Below are 21,992 nucleotides of genomic sequence, written 5' to 3' on the forward strand. Positions count from 1 at the left end.
TTACTATTGACATTTACGCACTGTTCCTGGATGTAAACCACTTTAAGTGCCTGAAAGGCAGAATTATTGATCAAACACATAAATCCCACAGTAATACAATAAAATCAATTACAATTATCTGCCATTGATTTTTAAAACCAAAAAACATGTATATCAGTTTATTACAAAGTGCCTTGCATATCAAACCTGAATAATAATAAATATATAACACATTGCTTTATGTTTCTGCAATCTGTAATTCACCATAGCTTTTAGAATAAAAAAAAATTGCCGCAGTGCATTTTCCATGACTATTGCTGGACAAGGCATGAAAGAAAGCCTCCCAGAAAATTGTGTGCTTCATCTTTGTGGATGCATTTGAGGGCAACCCGGCAGACGCGTTCAGAAAGGCACCAGTCCTAATACTTGGGTCTTCTTACCCCTCAGGGACAGAAACTCATGACCTCAGACCCTGCTGTAGCGCTGCACCATTCACTGCTAAACTAGAGTTGATACACGTGACAAGTACAGCAGGAGACCAAGCGTCGGGAAACTTGATATCATCCCAGACTTCAGAAATCGGTAAAGTTTGCACATTACTCGTGCCACATTGTATCCCCCCCTCCCTCATGCCAGGCTGTACTGTGGATTACTCGGGGGTCATGTCAGGGCTCTTGTGCACTCATCTCTAGGGCAGCAAATGAAAGGGGGAGGGGGGATTGTTTTTCCTAAGGGCCCAGTGCTCGGTGCTGCCATGGCAACCATCCGCAAGCCACTTCAACTTAAAAATGCATCTGCAACCTGGCTGGTGTTCTCCTTGCAAAGGACAGATACCTTGAAACTCTTTCTCCCTATGCCATTCAAAGCATCATCCAGAATGCTGCACAACCTAAGCGCGTATACTGGACGTGCGGTATCAAAGACAGATGAATTAGCGCATGGTTGAAACTTATTGGAAGCAATAGCACCAATGCCAGAATGCCGAAACCTTGGAGATAAACTGGAGCCCCCAATTCCTTGGCTCACGAAAAGCATTAAAGTACAGCATTTGCTCTTAAAGTTTTACATTTCTGACATGCAGGCAATATGCGAAAGATAAGGGCTTCCATTCAAAACCCTAGATACTGTATGTGAAATCTCCAATCAGCCCCTATAGCATCTCATTAGTTGGTTTAAGGCCCGATTCATATTCCCTTTTCTTCCAATCTGTGTCTACCAGAAAAGGCCTTGATGAATCACAGTCATATTAGAGGGGATAAAACAAGCTAAAATAAACACCATTAATTTTTGTGTACAGCTCGAGAAACCCTTTTTAAATCAAGCAGCAAAAAACTAACAAACCTCATGAGGTTACTTTCCCTATCCCAATTATGAGAACAAATTAAGATAGAACCGGGACTATGAACACAGAGCCAGCTTAACAGTACTGAATCTCAGAGAGCAGGCAGCCTTAGGGGGAAAAACTTCTTACACTAACCTAATATCCTGAGTGGGTACACCACCAGCATAACATTATCAGATAAACTGGGGAGATGTGGCAGGGAAGGTATGGGGGATGGGAGATCAAATCATGAAATAAGGAAGCTGAGAGTCCACTGTCAAAACCAAAAGCAATTTACATGAATGAGTTGTATTTTCTTTTATGTAACCACATTAATATCTAACCACATTATTATCTATTCACTTTGAAAATAATGTATTAAAAATGACAAATAATTATATTCCACCTCTAGCAGATCATGCTGTTTTGTGTCCTATTCCTTTCCACTGGCATTTATATATACTAAAGAAATTCTTTCACAAGGTTTTTATGCGGACAAACCCGTATTTATCCATGTAAAACTGCCCTCCTCCCCAGTGTGCATGTGTGTGTGTGTGTGTGTTACACTGTGCGCATACGCTTCCCCACATGGGACAGGAAAAGAAAGTATGCACAGGGACATCTGCCTGTACTCTGCATCTGTTTCATAACCAGTGCAATTGTATCGATGGTCCTTGACAGCCCGGAATCTTCAAACTCCCCAGGGTGTTTTCCTAAGAAAATGAACTTGCTGGACCACAAGGACAATGTATCTGTGGTCTGGTCCTGCAAACTCCATGTGTGCCTTTTTTTTTTTAATTCCCACCTCCTCCCCTCCCAAATATGCTTTATACTTCAGCTCCGTTTGAAAGAAAGCAAACTGTTTGCCAGGGATCTAGTTCCTTGATTTCAGTGTTTTTTTTCTGGTTACAGTTGATTTTATGTCTTGTTCAAATGTACCATTCGGACATGGTGGGGGATGTACTTAGGCTGCTCCAACCCTGTCAAGAAATGTTCCAGTGCAGTGTAATAATCCAGGGACTCAGAGGAAAAATTAAAGCAAGGGTGGCACATAAACCACACTCTTTCATCCACAAGATTAGAACAGGCACTAAAGGTACCTCATACTGCCTGAGGCTGGTGCCTGCTACCTTATGAGTGTCAGCCTCTGAAATGTCCATCTGTTGCAAAGTGCCCTTTCGGTTTGCAGAGAGGTCCACACTTTCTAGTGCTAACTGAAGCAGTTCAGGTTCACCTTCAAGAATACCTATGACGCCGTGGAAGGGACTGGCTAAAACCTTGCACAGCTGGATTGAGTGGTCATCTTCAGATACAAATCTACAACACATACCTTAAACACACGAAATTCAGATGCACATGGTGCCTCACTTCCAATCACAGTGAGAGTGCTAAAAAGCACATTTGCATCTAAACAGAAGCCAAATCCATGGATATCTGAATGCATAATTCACAGTCCATTCCCCCTTTTATTATGCTTTGAACATTCATTGTACTCAAAATCTAAGGGCACGGCCAGAACTAGCCCAGATAATCCTGCATTGCTGTTCTTTCACTGGTCAATGAAATATGCAGCAATCCAAGACATTACCACATGCAACATCATAAACCATCAAGCTTACAAAGGCTTGCTCTGGTACTTGGCAGGAGTCAAGTGCATGCTCTTTCTCTGTTTCTGAACATTTTGTAAACTGACAGTTTGGGGGTTTTTTTTGTTTGTTTTTTTTTTTAAGTGTTACAGGTTCAGCCCAGCAGCATATACTCACTCTGTCTCAATCCTGGAATTATTTCTATCACTCCCGCAGCCGCCAGTATTTAAACACACGGTAAGATTACTCACTTCCTGAACACCTCTGTCTGTCATTACAAATTCAATATGGCTTCCAGCGGCATTTGTGCTAATTAATGCAGCTTTGGGGGCCTCCTTGACAACGGACTGCTCCAAACAGCCATTTCCACAGGGGAGGACGTAGGATGGCTGTTGAAGGCTTTTCTTTGGCACAATCCATTAAAAGCTACTGAAGCAACAACAATGCAGCGCTTCACCTTGGATAATGACATGCCTAAATGTTTTTCAACAGCAAATCATGATTGTGGATGCCAACAAGGAGGCTGAAAGCCCCTGAATGAAAGAGTCCAACCCCTGCCAGCCTGTGAAAAAGGAACCTGCCTGTCTTAATCCCTGCCTTTGTGTAAGCTTAGTGAATATAATTAGATTTACAAAGAAGTTTTACAATCGCATACCGCTAAGAAGCAAGACATGATTTTAATTAGTAGTATACATCAACCTGAATTGTACTGAGAGGTGACAGAAGCTGGACAACTTAAGATGAAGATAATTACTGTATTTGTAGAGAGGGAAAGATAGGTGGGGAGCAGCAGTAAACTAAAAGTGCAAAACATTCTTAAGAAGTAATTTAGAATGTTAAATAATAATACATGATTTGGATTTCTTTGCCATGTTATTGAAAAAAAAATACTGGTTATTATTATTGTCATTTATATAACGCTCCCAGGTGTACACAGTGCTTTACAGAGACAGTCCCTGCTTCTTCGGGCTTACAATCAAATCAAGACAGACGGACAAGAGACAGACAAAAAACAAATAAGAGGCTCTGAATTAAAACAGCGAGGCCATGACCTGGAGGGAATAAACCATTGTAGGGTGTACCCTATTTCTTATTTCCAGTGTTACTGCAGCAGACACAATTAATTATCTGCATTAAAAAGCTGCCACAGCTGACTTAATTGCTCGTCTGCACTCTGCAGATGCTCGGAAAAGCTGGTCACAGTGATTTGCTGTGGATGCAGAGCTGCAGTGGAGTGCGGGAGCGAAAACCATGCCTGTTAGGATTTTAAACCTCAATGAGCACAGCTAGAACAGAGGCCTTCAAAACCATTTTGGCTTCAATATGTCCAGTAGTACTCTAGACCAGTGGTTTTCAACCTTTTTTCCCCGTTTGCCACACCTGACAGATGATGCTCACATGCGTGACACACTGCACACTACATTTAACAGCTGTATTAAAAAAAATAAATCCTAGATATTTTGTTTAAAAAGATGCAGGAGAACGATAGCATATTCTTTAATTTCAATAACTGCTTATAAAATATTATTGAGTTATTTTTTTCACAAAAAATTGAATCTGCTTACTGTATCAGTGAGAAATCTGGGACTGATATACATATGCAGCACACAGCTTTTCAATACAATCAAACTCTCATGTATTTCACTGTCAACCTCAGAGAGTTCTGACCTATTCTGGAAAGGGAAATTTCCCCTTTCAACTTGTCACCATACAAAAAATATATTCAGATTCTGATATCCCCTCAGTAATAGTACTTCAGAATCCCTTCCCTGCCAGCCACTTTGTGAAATATTTATTTTATTTTATTTATTTAACATTTTTCTATACCGAACTTCATGACAAGCTTCATATCAGGCCGGTTTACATCGAACTTAGGGGTTAACTGAACAAAACCATATAACAGGAAGGCCGAAGCGCAGTTACAAATAACAGGGAGAAAGAACTTGGGGGCTAGAGTAGCCAGGAAATAAAGGACAGAAAAAACTGGAGCATAAGAAATGAATATATAGTGGCTGGGTCGGTCATTTAGCTGGGTCGGTCAAATAACATGAATACCTGCTAAAAGGACATTTAGAAATTATAGCGCATCCCAGCCATACCATAAGAGTACTAACGCCCGGGACTTGAACAGCAACAACCTTACCTATGAAAAAGCAACACTTAAAATACAGAACACAGTACTTCTTACTATTGGAAACAAAGCAAGCTAGACTGCTACAGATCCCTACACAGAATCTACATCTTACGGGCCTATACAGGCCACTCTCCTGTGCGTGCAATTCAGTAAGTTAATTTACTTAAATTAGGTCCCATGGTAAAAAGAGGCGCTAGGGACACTAGCGCGTCCCTAGCGCCTCTTTTTGGATAGGAGCGGCGGCTGTCAGCGAGTTTGACAGCCAACGCTCAATTTTGCCGGCGTCGGTTCTCAAACCCGCTGACAGCCACAGGTTCAGAAACCGGACGCCGGCAAAACTGAGTGTCCGGTTTTCAACCCGCGAGCTGCGGGCCCATTTTACATTTTTTTTTTTTAAACTTTTTTTTAAACTTTTGGGACCTCCGACTTAATATCGCCATGATATTAAGTCAGAGGGTGCACAGAAAAGCAGTTTTTACTGCTTTTCTGTGCACTTCCCTGGCGCCGGCAGAAATTAATGCCTAACTTTGGGTAGGCGCTAATTTCTTAAAGTAAAATGTGTGGCTTGGCTGCACATTTTAACTACTGTATCGCGCGGGAATGACTAATAGGGCCATGAACATGCATTTGCATCTTGCGGGCGCTATTAGTCTGGGGGGAGGGGGGGTTGGACGCGCGTTTTTGACGCGCTATTACCCCTTACTGAATAAGGGGTAAAGCTAGCGCCTGTTAGTTAGCAGAATCCTCACCTCTGTCAAACCTGCAGAATGCAGACTGACTCTTACCTGATGCAGAATATCTGTCGCTCCTTGTGACCTTGGGCAAGTCACTTTACTCTCCATTGCCTCAGGTACAAAAACTTAGATTGTAAACCCCTCTGGGGATAGAGAAATACCTACAGTACCTGAATGTAAACCGGTGTGATATCTCAATTGAGATCAAATGTCGGTATATAAAATAATAAATAAATAAATAAAAAAGCACACCCAGAAAAACAAACTCCAAGAAGCAGGAAGGGGGTTGGGGGGGGGGGGGTGCAGGGTACAGCATTCCTGCAACATTTCTGCTTGCACTGGTGGTGGTGGTGGCAGTGATTGCCAGGGTTAGGGAAAAGCAGCAACAGGGAGCGGTGATGGGGAATATTTAGTACCAGCTCCTTACTCTGCACGCTTCTCAAGCAGCAAGCACATGTGGCTGTTATAGAAAGCATGGGCTTGCTATGTCAAATTTTTGGTGACACACCAGTGTGTCCCGACACGCTGGTTGAGAACCACTGCGCTAGGCACACGTAGTAGTAGCAGCAGCAAAGTAAGAACTAGCATCCTTTCTGAGGCCTTCAAGGCTTTGGTTGAGGTGCAATATTTTCTAGACTGTTTCTTATAAACAGACACACACACAAAAAGAAAAATAAAGTGTACAAAATACAACCCCCCCCCCAGATTACACTGACTGCTTCTGAGTACAGGGACAGACTGCCGGCTCTCTCCGGTTCTTTTGCCACTGAACAGCTGAGCCCCAGATTGCCCCACTCCGGGTCTGTAAATAAAAATCCAACAGATTGCAGGGAGCACCAGACCGCGTAAAGAGGCAGCGTCTGCCCCTACTGCCGCCAATTTTTGTTAGCCCCTGGCTACACTACCTTCTGAAAGGAGACCACCTGATTTTTTTCTCCTTCTTTGCTCTGGGTGCAAGAAGGGCAGATCCTTTGTCATATTTCTTGTGTGGGTTGAAACTGGTGGTGACTTCTGAAAGGGGGGAGCACACGACTCCCTTCTGCACTAGCCATGGAGGGAACTCCCATGCTCTTCCGCCGTAAGAAGGGATTCCTCCTCCTCTCCCCCCCAGCCAGTCCACGTCAGTTTAAGAGGTCAGTCAGCCAGTTCCTGGCATCAATAAGGTCAAAAAACATTGTTATACACAGCCAGGCAATCACGAGGTTGTGGTAACCTGCAGGAGGGCACAAAAGCCACGTTTCAAAGAGCAGAGGGAGACTGGATGTTGTTGGACAACGGCCTCCCTAATTTTTGTGGCTGTGGGGAATATTACAGAACCTGGTAATAATTCCAGGTTCTCTTCCGTGTCTTGAAAAAAAGAACTGAAGAATCAAAATTGTCTGCCAGCCGAGGCTGTGGAGATCTGCACGTCTGACTGATTTTGGGCATACTAGATGTATAGGGCATGGTAGAGAAAGGGTTGAGAGGTGAGTGAGGTACAGGCCAAGATGGGGTGGGATCAGAGTTGGTGTCAGGCTGCATGTGGAAACATGTATACTCATCTATCTGAAGCCAAAGCAGAAGAATTGCAACCGGACAGGCTGGATGGGCCAATCTGGTCCATCTGCCATCATCTACTATGTTACTATTATTTCTGCAGCCACCTCTTTAAGAACATAAGAAAATGCCATACTGGGTCAGACCAAGGGTCCATGAAGCCCAGCATCCTGTTTCCAACAGTGGCCAATCCAGGCCATAAAAACCTGGCAAGTACCCCAAAACTAAGTCTATTCCATGTTACCATTGCTAATGGCAGTGGCTATTCTCTAAGTGAACTTAATAGCAGGTAATGGACTTCTCCTCCAAGAATTTATCCAATTCTTTTTTAAACACAGCTATAGTAACTGCACTAACCACATCCTCTGGCAACAAATTCCAGAGTTTAATTGTGCGTTGAGTGAAAAAGAACTTTCTCAGATTAGTTTTAAATGTGCCCCATGCTAGGCTGAATTAATGCCTAGCACGGCTAAAATGAAAATGCTGACTTACAACAACTTAATGCTTTGAACAATTTAAAATTTAAAAAAAGGGCGGGGGGGGGGGGGGGGGGGGTCGGTCACATGGCAGTGCACTGCTGAAAGCCACACTGAAACAGGTCATTGGTGCAGGACCCAAAATTATGAGCTAAATTAGCAGACAAGCAACAGGGCGTGGATAAAACAAGCAGATCTGCTAAAAGGTGAGTAAACAGGCCCGGAGCCACCGGGTGTGCAAATCGTGCAGAGTGGCACACCCTGGGGAGACGGCATCGGGAGCAGAAAGAGACCCAATTGGCTGCTAGTGGCCGCGATCCTACCAGCAACAGAAGTAGTAAGAGATCCGGACTCTGTGACTCAGAAGTTGAAGCCCGTCCCATAGCTCCTCCTCATGTGCCCAGCCCCGTGGTACTCAACACTTGTGGAGCTAGCACTTCCTGTATGCTCATCTCGCAATGCAGGAAATGAGCATACAGGAAGTGCTAGCACCACGAGTGGGGAACACCGCAGGGCCGGTACAGAGGAGGAGCCACAGAACAGGCTCCAGCTCTACAGCCACTCCTGCTTGCCCCAACGATAGAGGCACAGGGTGGCAGCAACAGCGTAGGAGAAATTAAAAGGCTCCATGGACCCTGCCTGCCTGGATTGTGTGTGTGAATGGGAGCTTGCGTGGAGTGTGTGAGAGAGAGAGAAACTGCCTAGGTTGTATATGTGTGTGTGTGAGAGAGAATGCAAGCCTGCCTGGGTTTTGCGAGAGTGTGGGTATGTGTGAAACAATGGGGCTGCAGGTGGATCCCAACCTGCCAGCAGTCGAAATGAAAAGGAGGGCCCGAGGCTGCTGGCGGATCTCAACCAAAGAAGAGCTGAAGACACCTGGGTGTCTGTCAGAGGGGGAGCATGTGTGCATTTGAGTATATGAGTGTGTGAGAGGAAATGTATGTATGTGTGTGTGTGTCTCTGTCTCTCTCTCTCTATATATGTATGTATACAGATATAAATATAAGAGAGGAGAAAGTCTGTGCACCCTACTCCCACTAATCCACGACAATCTAAGGTTGACTGAAATCAAAAGTTCCCAGGTATGGAGCACGTGAATATTTATCCTTTTTAGTATTATTTTTCAAGCGTTATTTGATGTGTCTGCTGTTTTGAAATATTTTATTGGTGTTTAAGACATTAAAAAAATTATAGTTTTTAATTATTGGATCTTTCATTCATCAGCTGTTTTTTAAATGTTATTAGTCTCTTTTTACTATTATGATTACGCATTTCTTGATTTTATTGTTTGATGTTTGAGGAATGATGTCTGAAAGGAGACCACCTGATTTTTTTCCCCTTCCTTGCTCTGGGTGCAAGAAGGGCAGATCCTTTGTCATATTTCTTGTGGCTGGGTTGAAACTGGGGGGTGACTTCTGAAGGGGTGAGCACACGACTCCCTTCTGCACTAGCCATGGAGGGAGCTCCCATGCTCTTCCTTCATAAGAAGGAATTCCTCCTCCTCTCCCCCCCAGCCAGTCCACGTCAGTTTAAGAGGTCAGTCAACCAGTTCTTGGCATCAAAAAGGTCAAAAAACATTCAAAAGGGAGAACGCACATGGCTATCTTTACTGGCGATCCATGCAGACCGGGACAAAACATACGAAAAAGAGTTGCCATTGTATTTGTTCATGAATCTGTTGCTTTATTTGCTGAAATGATAATTTTGTGGGTAAAGAAGAGAGCTTTACTGTGGTGAAATTTGGGTACTTGCCAGGTTCTTGTGGCCTGGTTTTGGCCTCTGTTGGAAACAGGATGCTGGGCTTGATGGACCCTTGGTCTGACCCAGCATGGCAATTTCTTATGTTCTTATGAAAGGTGCTCCATATGCAGAGCCAATACTACGCTGCCATAGCGATGCCCCCAGTGTGTTCTTTAAAGGAATGTTTCAAGAGACTTTCACAAACAGCAAAAATGGATAATAATGGGAGGGGACTTTATCTATTACAAGGGCCACAGGACAGCTAAAGGAGGCTGTAAGAGAAAAAGTTGGTTCCAAATTATTTGAGTGAAGTTTCAGATTTAGAGGGCGGTTTTACTACTCCCCGCAATGCTTGCACGCTTTGGGGGAAGGGGGGCACAATTTTCAAAGGGTTGTTTGGGGGTTTTTTTTTCCTGCAGAAGTCCCTTTGAAAACTGCCCCCTTAATTGATGTCTCCCTAACGAGCATGGTTCTCTCTTTCCAGAAGAGATTATTTCTTAGTATCCAAGAGGCTGTTGCATAGAATAAAAATGCTCCAGTGTGGATTGGACTGGAGCCCTCTTATATGATCCCTTTTCATATAATTATATCATCCTTGGTTATACAGTCTATGGATAAAGAATTAGCTCTGTATAGAAATCAGTGCTGGGATATTTACAAGCACAATCAGGTACATAAGAATCCCTCGTCATTCTGGAAAAGCTCAAAGGTGGCGGTATGTGGAGCTATCTTTTATTGTGGGAAAGAAAAGGAAGATAGCAGCAAACGTTTTTCAAACCGCAGAACCCACTACAACTAAAAAAACAAACAAACAAAAAAACCTTTGGGGAAAAATGAGTTAATGAAGACAGCTCTAGTAGTGTTGAATTCCTATCGTCGATACAGTAAAGTGTGCTCCGTCGGAGCGCACTGTCAGCCTGCTCTGGACGCGTTTTCCCTTACCCCTTATTCAGTAAGGGGAGGAAAACACGCGGCCCACCCGCAGCACCTAATAGCGCCCTCAACATGCAAATGCATGTTGATGGCCCTATTAGGTATGCGCGTGCGATTCAGTAAGTAAAATGTGCAGCCAAGCCGCACATTTTACTCTAAGAAATTAGCGCCGACCCAAAGGTCGGCGCTAATTTCTTCCGGCGCCAGGAAAGTGCACAGAAAAGCAGTAAAAACTGCTTTTCTGTGCACCCTCCAACTTAATATCATGGCGATATTAAGTCGGAGGTCCCCAAAAGTAAAAAAAAGTAAAAAAAAAAAATAAAAAATTTGAATTCGGCCCGCGGCTGTCGGGCCGAAAACCGGACGCTCAATTTTGCCGGCGTCCGGTTTCCGAGCCCGTGGCTGTCAGCGGGCTCGAGAACCGATGCCGGCAAAATTGAGCGTCGGCTGTCAAATCTGCTGACAGCCGCCGCTCCTGACAAAAAGGAGGCGCTAGGGACGCGCTAGTGTCCCTAGCGCCTCCTTTTCCCCCGTTTTTCCCGCGTCACCTCATTTAAATACTGAATCGCCCGCACCGGCGAAGGGCCGGTGCGCGCGCCGGGAGAGCGGGCGTTTGTCCGCTCTCCCGCGGTCTTACAGTATCGACCTGTATGTGCTCTGCTAATTTAGACAAACATTTTTTATATATGGAAATAAACCTGGAAAGCTACTTGCTAGGATGGTTAAACCTTACAGATCGCCAACATTTATTTTAGCAGTTAAAAACATCTGATGTACATCAGTACAAATTAATAAGGTTTTCAGGAACCTTTTTGAGAATTCAAATCACACAAATTTTGAAAATGTCTCTACAGATTTAGAGATCCTAGAATTAGCAAACGAAAGAGGTGAATTTAAATTCTCCTTTGACAGAGAGGCCAATAAAGGGGACTATTTGATGAATGTCACTCTCAAAAGCTCTGGGCCCAGATGGATTTGGAGCTGAATAAATTGTTACAAGAAAACCTAAACATTTGGCGAAATGGCTGTGATAACCAAGCTTGACCTGAAGGCCAATCTATGGAATCTTCTAATTTGGTGTTACCTTAATTCATAAGAAAGGGACAGAGAAGAAAATCCCCAGTGTGTATCACCCAACTTCTTTATTAAACCCTGATGTTAGGATTCTGGCTAAGGTGTTGGCGGAGAATGAAAAAGGTTCATGCCTTCCCTCGTGCACTTGTTATGCAGAGGCCTGCAGAGTATAATGCAACCTCCACAGCAGTGAACTTAGCTGGCTCACGGAGGAGATCTTGATAGGTCTTCATGCAGAAAGGGAGGGCTTCGACATTGGCTTCTGGAACTTTTTCCAACTTTACACAAATGTGGTTTTGAAGGATATTTTATACAGCGGATTAATATGCCCTTCCCTGAGGCTTTGGTAATAACAAATTCAATTAAATTGGAGGAATTTGTTACAAAGGGGGAACAAGAGAAGGACACCCCCTTCATCTTTTCTTTTATTTGTTCCAATATTGGAACCACTAGCCATGAAATTAAGAGAACAAGATTTTGAGGGAAATAGGGTGGGAGAACAAGAAAGCAAAAATAAACCATGTGTGTTCAGGACATGCTTCTCGTGGTTTGTATTTCCAGGAAAGCAATTCTAGTTATTTTGAAATGAGTTAATACACCTGGCGGGCTCTCAAGTTTTACAATAAACTGGAAAAAACTGGCTGCCTTTTCCTTTAATGGGGGCCAATCAGCCCTGCTGACTAAATGAGTAGCAGGAGTTCCAGATTTTGCTGGGTGGAAATGCAAATGTTCAGAAAAGCTAGACTTGGCTAGAATTACAGATTCCCAGAGGTTTTGAGAAAAGATGGAACAGAGTATCAGCTCTTTTTCTGATAGAGGAAGAGAAACGATATCCAGAATGCTGTTTTAACAACATTTCACGTTTCAAATACAAAAATGAAAAGCGGGAATGTGTTGAACAGGCTTGGATTTAGACACAGGCAGTGGCCTAGGGCACTGAATTTTGATAGGTGCCAAATATCTTGCCCGAAGAGGAACCTGTATGAAAGGGCTGCAGCCATAGCATACATCTATCCCCCTCCCTCCCTGGCTCTTCAGGCCTTTCTATGGGCACCAAAATCTTAAATCTGGCCCTGACTAGAATAAACAGTAATCCCCAGACTACAAACCTGTTATATGACTGGAACTCCCCCTTTATCAAACAAGTTCCAATTACATACGTTGTGCTTTCTTACTGCCAACAGCTCTGATTTCTGGGAGTTCAATTTCAGTCGTTCTTTCTCATCCAAGAAGATATCACTACGAGACACTCATTCAGTTTCTGAATTGCCCCATCTTTCCTTAGTGGAAGACAAAGCAGTATATCATCAGCCAAACGCTGGAATGCAAAGCCAGGTCTGGCATCCCTGTTGCTAAGGACCACAAATAAACATTTAAAAAAGCAGGAGAGTATAAGAAACCCTGCAGAGGGGTGGGGGCGACCCCACAGGGCAAAGGAAATACCTTACATACCATTCCCTCCACCAATACTCGGTGTCCTCTCTGACAAACATGACTGAAACCATGCCAATACAGAAACCTCTAACGCTAGGCTAACCAGTTACTCAATCATATCATCATGGTTGACGATATCAAATGTTGCACTCAAATCAAGCAGCAGCAATACCAGATCAGCATCTCTATCCAAGTATGGTCACTAATGGAGTCCCTGCCTAAATCTGCAGTGGCATTTTGTCCAGGGCATTTATCCAATCCAACCCAATTTATCTCCTCCAAATAATCCTGAAACTGTATGACCACTGCTTTTTCAAAAATCTCTCTTAAGAATGGCAAATTCAATAACAGGAATGTTTTTAGGCTCCTTCACATCTACATTAGCTTAGCTAGTGCATTTTTCAATACTCAAGGAACTAGATCTTCCTGCAATAAAGTATTTATTACCACCCTCGGAGGCTCTAAACACATCTCCTTCAAGGACATTACGATGTTTGAAGGACATGGGTCCACAGGGATAATAATGATGCATTCACTGAATTCATAAAATTGTAGTCATTTCTTCCAAACTAACCTCTTTAAACTGCGACCACATGTAAATAATTTCCAACATCGAAGGGGACTTGCCAGCTCCCTCTGCACGTGGTCATTTACGGACACATCCCACAGAAGCTATCCTAGTCTGATTGTAGGAAAAGCAACACAGAAGTGTAGCAAAAAAAAGCCGTCGATGAAACAGTTCCATCATGCGGAGGGAGCAGAGTTTTGACGTAATCGTGAACAGGATGTTTTTTCAACTGCATTTGGGAAGGAGGGAAGCATAAAAGCATATTTGTTTAAAAAGAGAGTCTGCGTGGAAAGGGCTCAGAGCTTTTCATCAAACCAGACCAAAAGGTTTTAGAGTAGGAACAACTGCAACAGAGAAAGCTAAAATGAATCTCTGCGTTGAGTAAGAAACACATATGCAGGATAACAGAGGTGTCCGGATCGCCACTGGTAATTAAAAAAAAAAAAAAAAGGATCACCGATAAGTAAAAAAAAAAATATATTTTCTCAAAATGTTTGGACCTATCCGCTGAGGAAGAGAGCACTATCTTACGCAGTGCAGGCTTTCTGCCAGTAGATGGCACCAGAGAAATAGAAGTGGCAGCACAAGGCTTGAGCAATCCTTTCCCTGCAGTCGGATGGAGAAGTGGTGAGAAATAATTTCTCCCTCCATCTCGCCCTCTGCAGGTGAGAGCGAGAAGGCGGCTGCGGGCTTGGCATGGGGAGGGCTGAAAGGAGACAGAGAAGGAGGCGGTGGAAGGGAGTGACATAAGCCAGCTAGCACTAGACTTCTGTCTGCCGCACCCTGCTGCAGGAAGATTAACTGGCAAATATACTATTTTTTGGCTAGTACACTGGAACCTGAAATTTCATGCCCTGAGTGTATTTCATTTTTCCTAGAAAACCACTGGCAGGCAAATCACTGCTGTACAACTTCACAACTGCTGAGATTTTGATCCTATTTAAAAAGTTCATAACAAACAATGTTACAGAATCTGTTCAAGCTATTTTTTTTTTTCTATGAAACATGGTATCAGTGCAATAAAAGGTATAGAGGGTTGAGAGATGTGGGGTGGTGAACCTGAACCCTCGCCATATGCTCACAGGGCAGAGAGACCTTTTACTCTGATTAAACTGCTTCGTTTCATATTGTACCTCTCCCAGAGCACAATGTGATAGATGGCATAAAAAAAAAAAATCAAACAAATAATCATTCCTCTTATCGGAGAGGCTGTTCTGGTCTTCACACTGCTCTTATACGTGCCAGAAAGGGAAGCTGGAGAAAGGGAAAATTAAAAAAAAAAAAGATGAGTCCTTCAGATTCTTGGCCTCTTAGCAGATTAAAGCAGTAACAGATCAGTGGACCGCAGTCTTAAATTATTCTGTATTTTTTTTCTGAGGCAGACTGCATAAATCAACATCCGATCTTCTACCAGGTATATTGCATGTACCCACACAGCGCCAGCCAAGTATGTCCTAGCTGGGTGCAAACCATCTATTTACACCTGCATGCTGCAAGGGAAGCCCTTTCCTACTCTCTGCCCAAGGAAGTCACACCTCCGGCACAAACGCTCGTTAGCAGATATTGGGGTTAAACCGGCAGCATATTTGGCCGCTGTTGCTAACTGGGTCGAGCATTGCCTTTTGAAACCGAGCCCTCAAATCAGAGTTGCTTTGGCTTAGTAAGCGGCCCCATCCCTTAAGAGTTCAGCCCTCTATTCAGGGGGTAGAGTTATACCTCCAGCAGGCAGCGACAAGTCTGGGAGCCCGATTAGGCTACCAAAAGACTTGCAAGTCTTATCGGTGGCGAGATCCATCTTTTTGCGCCCTGCACTTAGTCCGCAGATTGTGCCCCTTGCTGTGGAAGAAAATTTGGCATCTGTGATCCATGCCCCAATTAACAGAGTTAATTAATACAACTCTATTGGGGGGCTACCATCAAAAAGTCTGAGGAGACTTCAGCTACTTCAAAACACAGCTGCTAGGTACAAAAAGCACCGACCACATTTCACAGAGTTTGAAAAGCCTTCTTTGTCTGCCAGTAGACAGGTAGATAAAATTCAGTCCTTTTGTTGAAACGTCTGTATTCTTGTAGGCCCTCTTATTTATCAGTCCCAGCCATGGGGAAAGGGAGACTGAGTCAGACCAGGCAGAAGGCTTTCAGGTTGTTTTTGCTCCAGCTTTGTGAAATGCTGTTTCCCTTGCAACTGCACCTACAGCTGAACTATCTGTGCTTCAGGAAATACATTAAGGCTTGGCTATCTGACTAGGCCTTTGGTTAGGGGTGAGCATACTGCTTTCCATTATGTTCCTGGACCGGTATGGACTCTAGGTGTGATTTAAAAGAAGCCAAGAGGGTGTGTTATTTTTATTATGTTTTAGTTGCTTGGTATTTGTATGGGTTACCGTATTTTACGGCGTATAAGATGACTGGGCGTATAAGACGACCCCCAACTTTTCCAGTTAAAATATAGAGTTTGGGATATACTCACCGTATAAGACTACCCTTCTGTGTCACTACATAACCATACTGTATGTGGTACCCAGTATACAACCACCAGCCAATCTCAGCAAGCGATGTACCTTACCGGCGATTGGCTGGTTGTTGTATACAAATCCTGCTTGGATTGGTCAGCTCTCCCTGCTTGCCCAGCCCTCCCTGTCTCCAAGACTATCAGAGCGGTAATGCATCCCTCTGGCCCACCCTTGTATCCTATTACCGGTACCTCCTTCTCTGCCTCTCAGATCTCGCTCCTGAGGACTGCAGTGAAGCGGCGCAGACGTGCTTGTGAGAGATCTGAGAGGCAGAGAAGGAGGTACCGGTAATAGAGATGTGAATCGGAACTGGAATCGGTTCTGATTCCAGTTCACATCGTGGTTTTTTTTTCGTCCGGCCCGATCGGTTTTTGTTTTTTTATCGGCTACGCCCGAGCCGATAAACAAAAACCCACCCCGACCCTTTAAAACTAATCCCTCAGCTTCCCCCACCCTCCTGACCCCCCCACGACCTGCCAAATTAATTAAATACAACCCCCACCCTCCTGACCCCTCCAAGACCTGCCAAATTAATTAAATACAACCCCCCACCCTCCTGACCCCTCCAAAACCTGCCAAATTAGTTTTCTACAACCCCCCACCCTCCTGACCCCTCCAAGACCTGCCAAAAGTCCCTGGTGGTCCAGCGGGGGGTCCAGGAGCGGTCCGGGAGCGATCTCCTGGACTTGGGCCATCGGCTGCCAGCAATCAAAATGGCGCCGACGGCCCTTTGCCCTCACTATGTCACTGGGGTCGACCAATGGCAATGGTAGCCCCTGTGACATAGTAAGGGCAAAAGGCCGTCAGCGCCATTTTGATTGCTGGCAGCCGACGGCCCAAGTCCAGGAGATCGCTCCCGGACCGCTCCTGGACCACCAGGGACTTTTGGCAGGTCTGGGGGGGGTCAGGAGGGTGGGGGGTTTTGTTAGATTTTTATTTTTTTTTTATATTCACTCCATAAGACGCAGACATTTTCCCCCCCACTTTTGGGGGGAAAAAGTGCGTCTTATGGAGCAAAAAATACGGTAATTATTCGCCCTATAAGACGACCCCCGGCGTATAAGACGACCCCCAACTTTTGAGAAGATTTTCAGGGGTTAAAAACTCATCTTATATGCCAGAAAATGTATATTTTGTGTGGCTGTATCGTTGGATATGGTGTGTGAACTATTATATTTTAATTGTGGGATGTTTTTATTGTAAACCATTTAGTCTTACAGCTTACTTAGTTGTAAGACTAAAGTGGTCACTCAAGTTTAATAAATAAATAACATTTTCCCCATAGACACAAAATGAGAGGACCATCAGGCCCTTATCAGTGTGTGTTATGTGGCCTTATTACCCCCGCCCCCCCCCCCCCAAACTTTCAAAAATGTGAAGTGAGTGTTTGGCATGGCAAGCATAAGGAAAAAGTAATCACTCTCTTTAATATGCATACACTAAAGAAATACAATGTAAGGACAGAAAGCCAACCATAGGTAAACCAGGCCACTGACAGAATCCAGGTGTAAGGCAAAGGTTTTATAATTTGGCAGTCTTTTTCTTCTTCTTGTGCACGGTTAAGGCAAGCAACAGCAGAAAAAGTACAGATTAAAGTTGTACATTAAGAGGTCCATGTTTAAAAGCCATTTAGATGGATAACGTACTAGTTATCCATCTAAAGGGCTTACCAGTCTATATTTAGCCCTTATCTGGCTGGATAAAAAGGGAGATTCAGGGGCGTTCTGGGGAGGGAGTTATCTGGCTAAACTAGACAAATATTGGGTATATCTGGCTAGGTCAGCTGGAAAACTTTAGACCTATTTCTGAGCAGGTCTAAAATGTGGCTGGATAACGTGCTTCTTAACCGAATATCTCAGCCTCCTCCCCCCCCCCCCCACAAAATATATTTAAAGGCCCTCTTGGGCCATGCCCTCCTCACCCCCTCACTCCTAAAAATATTAACAAGACCCCCACCCCGTCCCAGTGTTCAAATCTGGCAGCCCCCTTCCTTCCCTTCCACCTCCCATAAGGGTACACTATTTGCGGTGCCATCCCATTCCCCGGACCCCGCCCCCCCTTACCCTGCTCCCGACACTTCCATGCTGCTCTAAAACAGAGTACTGGAAATGTAAATTTATGTTAAGCTTACGTCACCTCTAGCTAAATGCTAAAACATTTAAAGGTGAATTTTAAAAGCCCAGCACACGCTTTGTGAATAAGTCGGTCTCGCGAATGCCAGCCATATTTTTAAAAGCTCCTAGATACACGTATAAATGCTGCAGCGCGCACATCTCAAAACCTTTCAAAAAGGGATGGGGCATAGGTGTGCGTGGGCGGGGCATAGTCATGTTGGGACCTGGCCACAAGATGCGCACGTACATACTTACGGCTACGGCACACGCCGAGGTTCCCTGCCACGTATCTTTGCTTCTGCTATAGATGGCATGTAAGTTATAAAAGAAAAAGATCGAGCCATTTTGGAGGGGTTTAAAGGGCCTGGGGTAACTGGGAGGAGTACAGGGTATCAAACCAGGGGGGAGGACCTAGCTGTTAATGGGGCTAACTCGTGGATGAACTGGTAAAGGCGTCGGCACACATCCTTTTTAAAATCCCCTGACTTGTGCAGTAGAAGCGGGATTTGTACACCCATGTGTGTGCCCACATAAAATTTGGGCACATGTGTGCACGGCCAGCCTATTTTATAACATGTGCACATATACGGACACAAGTTTATAAAATGGCCGCGTCCCTCTGTGCATGCTGACATATGTGCGCCAATATGCACCTGCATGCCTGTTTGAAAGTTACCATCTTCGTGTACACTGAAGAAACAAATGACCACACATCCCTAATAAATAGGCACATATGAAATATTTGATGTGGTTCAATATTTATGTTGCAAATTGGCAATAAACAAACTATACAATCGCTTACCCTGATCCATCTTTCAACAAAATAATTTTGTATTGTACTTACATTTGCTCTTAATTATAGACATTCCCCTTCTTGATGATCGAATCTTTATGGGTAGAAATCCCTTGTGTATTGGGGAACAGTATAGTGATAGGAGTATACTACCGTCCACCAGGCTAAGATGGTGAGATGGACAGTGAAATGCTAAGAGAAATTAGGGAAGCTAACCAAATCGGTAGTGCAGTAATAATGGGAGATTTCAATTACCCCAATATTGACGGGTTAAATGTATCATCGGGACACGCTACAGAGATGAAGTTCCTGGATGGAATAAATGACAGTTTATTGCGCATTGGTTCAGGAACCAATGAGAGAGGGAGCAACTTTAGATCTAATTCTCAGTGGAGCACAGGATTTGGTGAGAGAGGTAACTGTGGTGGGGGCCTCTTAGCAAGTGATCATAATATGATCAAATTTGAATTAATGACTGGAAGTGGGCAAGTAAGTAAATCCACAGTTCTTGTGCTAAACTTTCAAAAGGGAAACTTTGATAAAAATAGAAAAATAGTTAGAAAAAAACTGAAAGGAGCAGGTACAAAGTAAAAAGTGTGCAAGAGGCGTGGATATTGTTAAAAAATACCATCCTAGAAGCACAGTCCAGATGTATTCCACACATTGAGAAAGGTGAAAGGAAGGCAAAACAATTACCGGCATGGTTAAAAGGTGAGGTGAAAGAGGCTATTTTAGCCAAAAGATCTTCATTCAAACATTGGAAGAAGGATCCAATAGAAGAAAATAGGATAAAGCATAAGCGTTGGCAAGTTAAATGTAAGACATTGATAAGACAGAATAAGAGAGAATTTGAAAAGAAATTGGCCGTAGATGCAAAAACTCACAGTAAAACCCTTTTAAAATATATCCGAAGCAGACAGCCTATGAGGGAGTCAGTTGGACCGTTAGATGATCAAGGGGTTTAAGGGGCACTTAGAGAAGATAAGGCCATTGTGAAAAAATTAAACAATTTCTTTCCTTTGGAGTTTACTGAAGAGGATTTTGGGGAGATACCTGTTCTGAAGAAGGTTTTCATGGGTAATGATTCAGATGGACTGAACCAAATCATGGTGAACCTAGAAGATGTGGTAGGCCTGATTGACAAACTGAAGAGTAGTAAATCATCTGGACTGGATGGTAAACACACCAGGGTTCTGAAGGAATTAAAAAATGAAACTTCAGGTCTATTAGGAAAAATTTGTAACCTATCATTAAAATCTTTAATTGTCCCTGGAGGGTGGCTAATGTAAACCCAATATTTAAAAAGGGCTTCAGAGACGATTTGGGAAACTACAGATCAGTTAGCCTGACTTCAGTTGCAGGAAAAATAGTAGAAAGTGTCCTAAAGATCAAAATCACAGAACATATAGAAAGACATGGTTTAATGGAACAAAGTCAGCATGGCTTTACCCAAGGCAAGTCTTGCCTCACAAATCTGCTTCACTTTTTTGAAGGGGTTAATAAACATGTGGATAAAGGTGAACCAGTAGATGTAGTGTACTTCGATTTTCAGAAGGCATTTGACAAAGTTCCTCATGAGAGACTTCTAGGAAAAGTAAAGAGTCATAGAATAGTGCAGTAGTGCAGAATTCCCCCAGGACTAGAATTTGTGCTATGTAAAATGACATGGCTGACTGACACTAATGGGCCTGGCTCTTAAGGAGGCCTCCTGTTTATCTTCTAAGGCAGCAGTTCTCAACCGATGTGTCGCGCACCCGCTGCTCTTCCCCCCCTTTCACCTCAGCGAGACAAGCACTGCTGCCATTCCTGCCCGGGCTATCAGCACATTCAAGCCCCGAGGGGGAACGGCAGCAGTGTTTGTGGATGCTGGCAACAGGAACAAGATCTTTTCTTCTTCCAGTCCCTGTGGCCCGGAAGAGGAAGTGATGTTTACCGGGCATGCGGGAAGAAGAAAAGGCCATGCATGCATGCTGCTGCTGCTGCAGAAATTGCATCCCAAGGCTCTCCCAGGCCCCGCTACACTCAGCAGTTTGCCTGTGCTGCAATCATCGTGGCACAGAGCAGTCAGCTGAGAATGTGGCCGCTGGGATTTCCTGCTGCGTGGCTGTTGGGGAAAGCCGTCCATCAGCTGCGTGGACATGGAGCTGAAGATCGAAGCTGGCTGTTCACTTTGCCAGGGGCTGCAGGAGTACGGTGCTGCTGCCCCCCCCGACCCCCCCCCCCCCCCCGACCTGGCTCTGACCTCCCCCTTCTGTTGCCAGTGCAACACCAGAAAGAAAACATAAAAATAATAATAATCAAATTGCAAAAAAATAAAAGGCTGCTGTGGGGAGAAGAAAAAGCATAGAATTACATTCTAGGCTGACTGCTCTGTGCCAAAATAGCAGAACAAGCAATCAGCTGAGTGCTGCCTTCTTATCACTGCGGGGTGGGGAGGTAATTCCTGCTGCGGTTTCTAGCCTGTCAGGACTCTGCTTTTAATAGCAGCATACCGGCTACCTTATGCTGTAGCTGTGGGTGGGGATGGGGGAGAGTGAGTGAGACAGAGAGAGTGAGCCAACATGTGTGTAAGTGTATGAGAGAATTTGTGTGTGTGTGTAAGAGAGAAAATGTGTGAGAGCAAGAAACTACTTGGGAAAGTCACTGGTGTGTGTGAGAGAAAGATTGTTCAGGGAGGTGACTGGTGTGTGTGTGTGAGAGCGAAAGAGAGATTGGTCAGGGAGGTGACTGGTGTTGTGTGTATGAGAGAGAGAGATTGGTCAGGGAGGTGACTGGTGTGTGTGTGTGAGAGAAAGACATTAGTCAGGGAGGTGACGTGTGTGTATGAGACAAAGAGATTGGTCAGGGAGGTGACTGTGTATGTGTGAGAGAAAGATATTGGTCAGGGAGATGACTGGTATGTGTGTGAGAGAGAGAGAGAGAGAGAGAGAGAAAGAAAGATTGGTCAGGGAGATGACTGGTGTGTGAGAGAGAAAAACATTAGTCAGGGAGGTGATGTGTGTGTATGAGACAAAGAGATTGGTCAGGGAGGTGACTGTGTATGTGTGAGAGAAAGAG

General features: G+C 44.2%; 1 protein-coding gene across 5 annotated transcripts in view; it reads right to left on the minus strand.

Moving 5' to 3' along the window:
- The window catches only part of SHROOM2 (shroom family member 2), a 359,555-nt gene that overhangs the window by 142,365 nt on the left and 195,198 nt on the right, over positions 1 to 21,992 (minus strand). The window contains exon 1 of one of the 5 annotated variants that reach the window (XM_029604363.1): positions 3,064 to 3,172. The exons of the other annotated variants lie outside the window; for them this stretch is intronic. Coding sequence (XP_029460223.1) covers positions 3,064 to 3,161 — 98 coding nt within the window. The 5' untranslated portion in view covers positions 3,162 to 3,172. Of the gene's footprint in view, positions 1 to 3,063; positions 3,173 to 21,992 lie in introns of those variants that run through there. 5 annotated transcript variants of the gene reach the window in all.

The sequence above is a fragment of the Rhinatrema bivittatum genome, chromosome 5, assembly GCF_901001135.1.
Source record: "Rhinatrema bivittatum chromosome 5, aRhiBiv1.1, whole genome shotgun sequence".
Taxonomy (NCBI): domain Eukaryota; kingdom Metazoa; phylum Chordata; class Amphibia; order Gymnophiona; family Rhinatrematidae; genus Rhinatrema; species Rhinatrema bivittatum.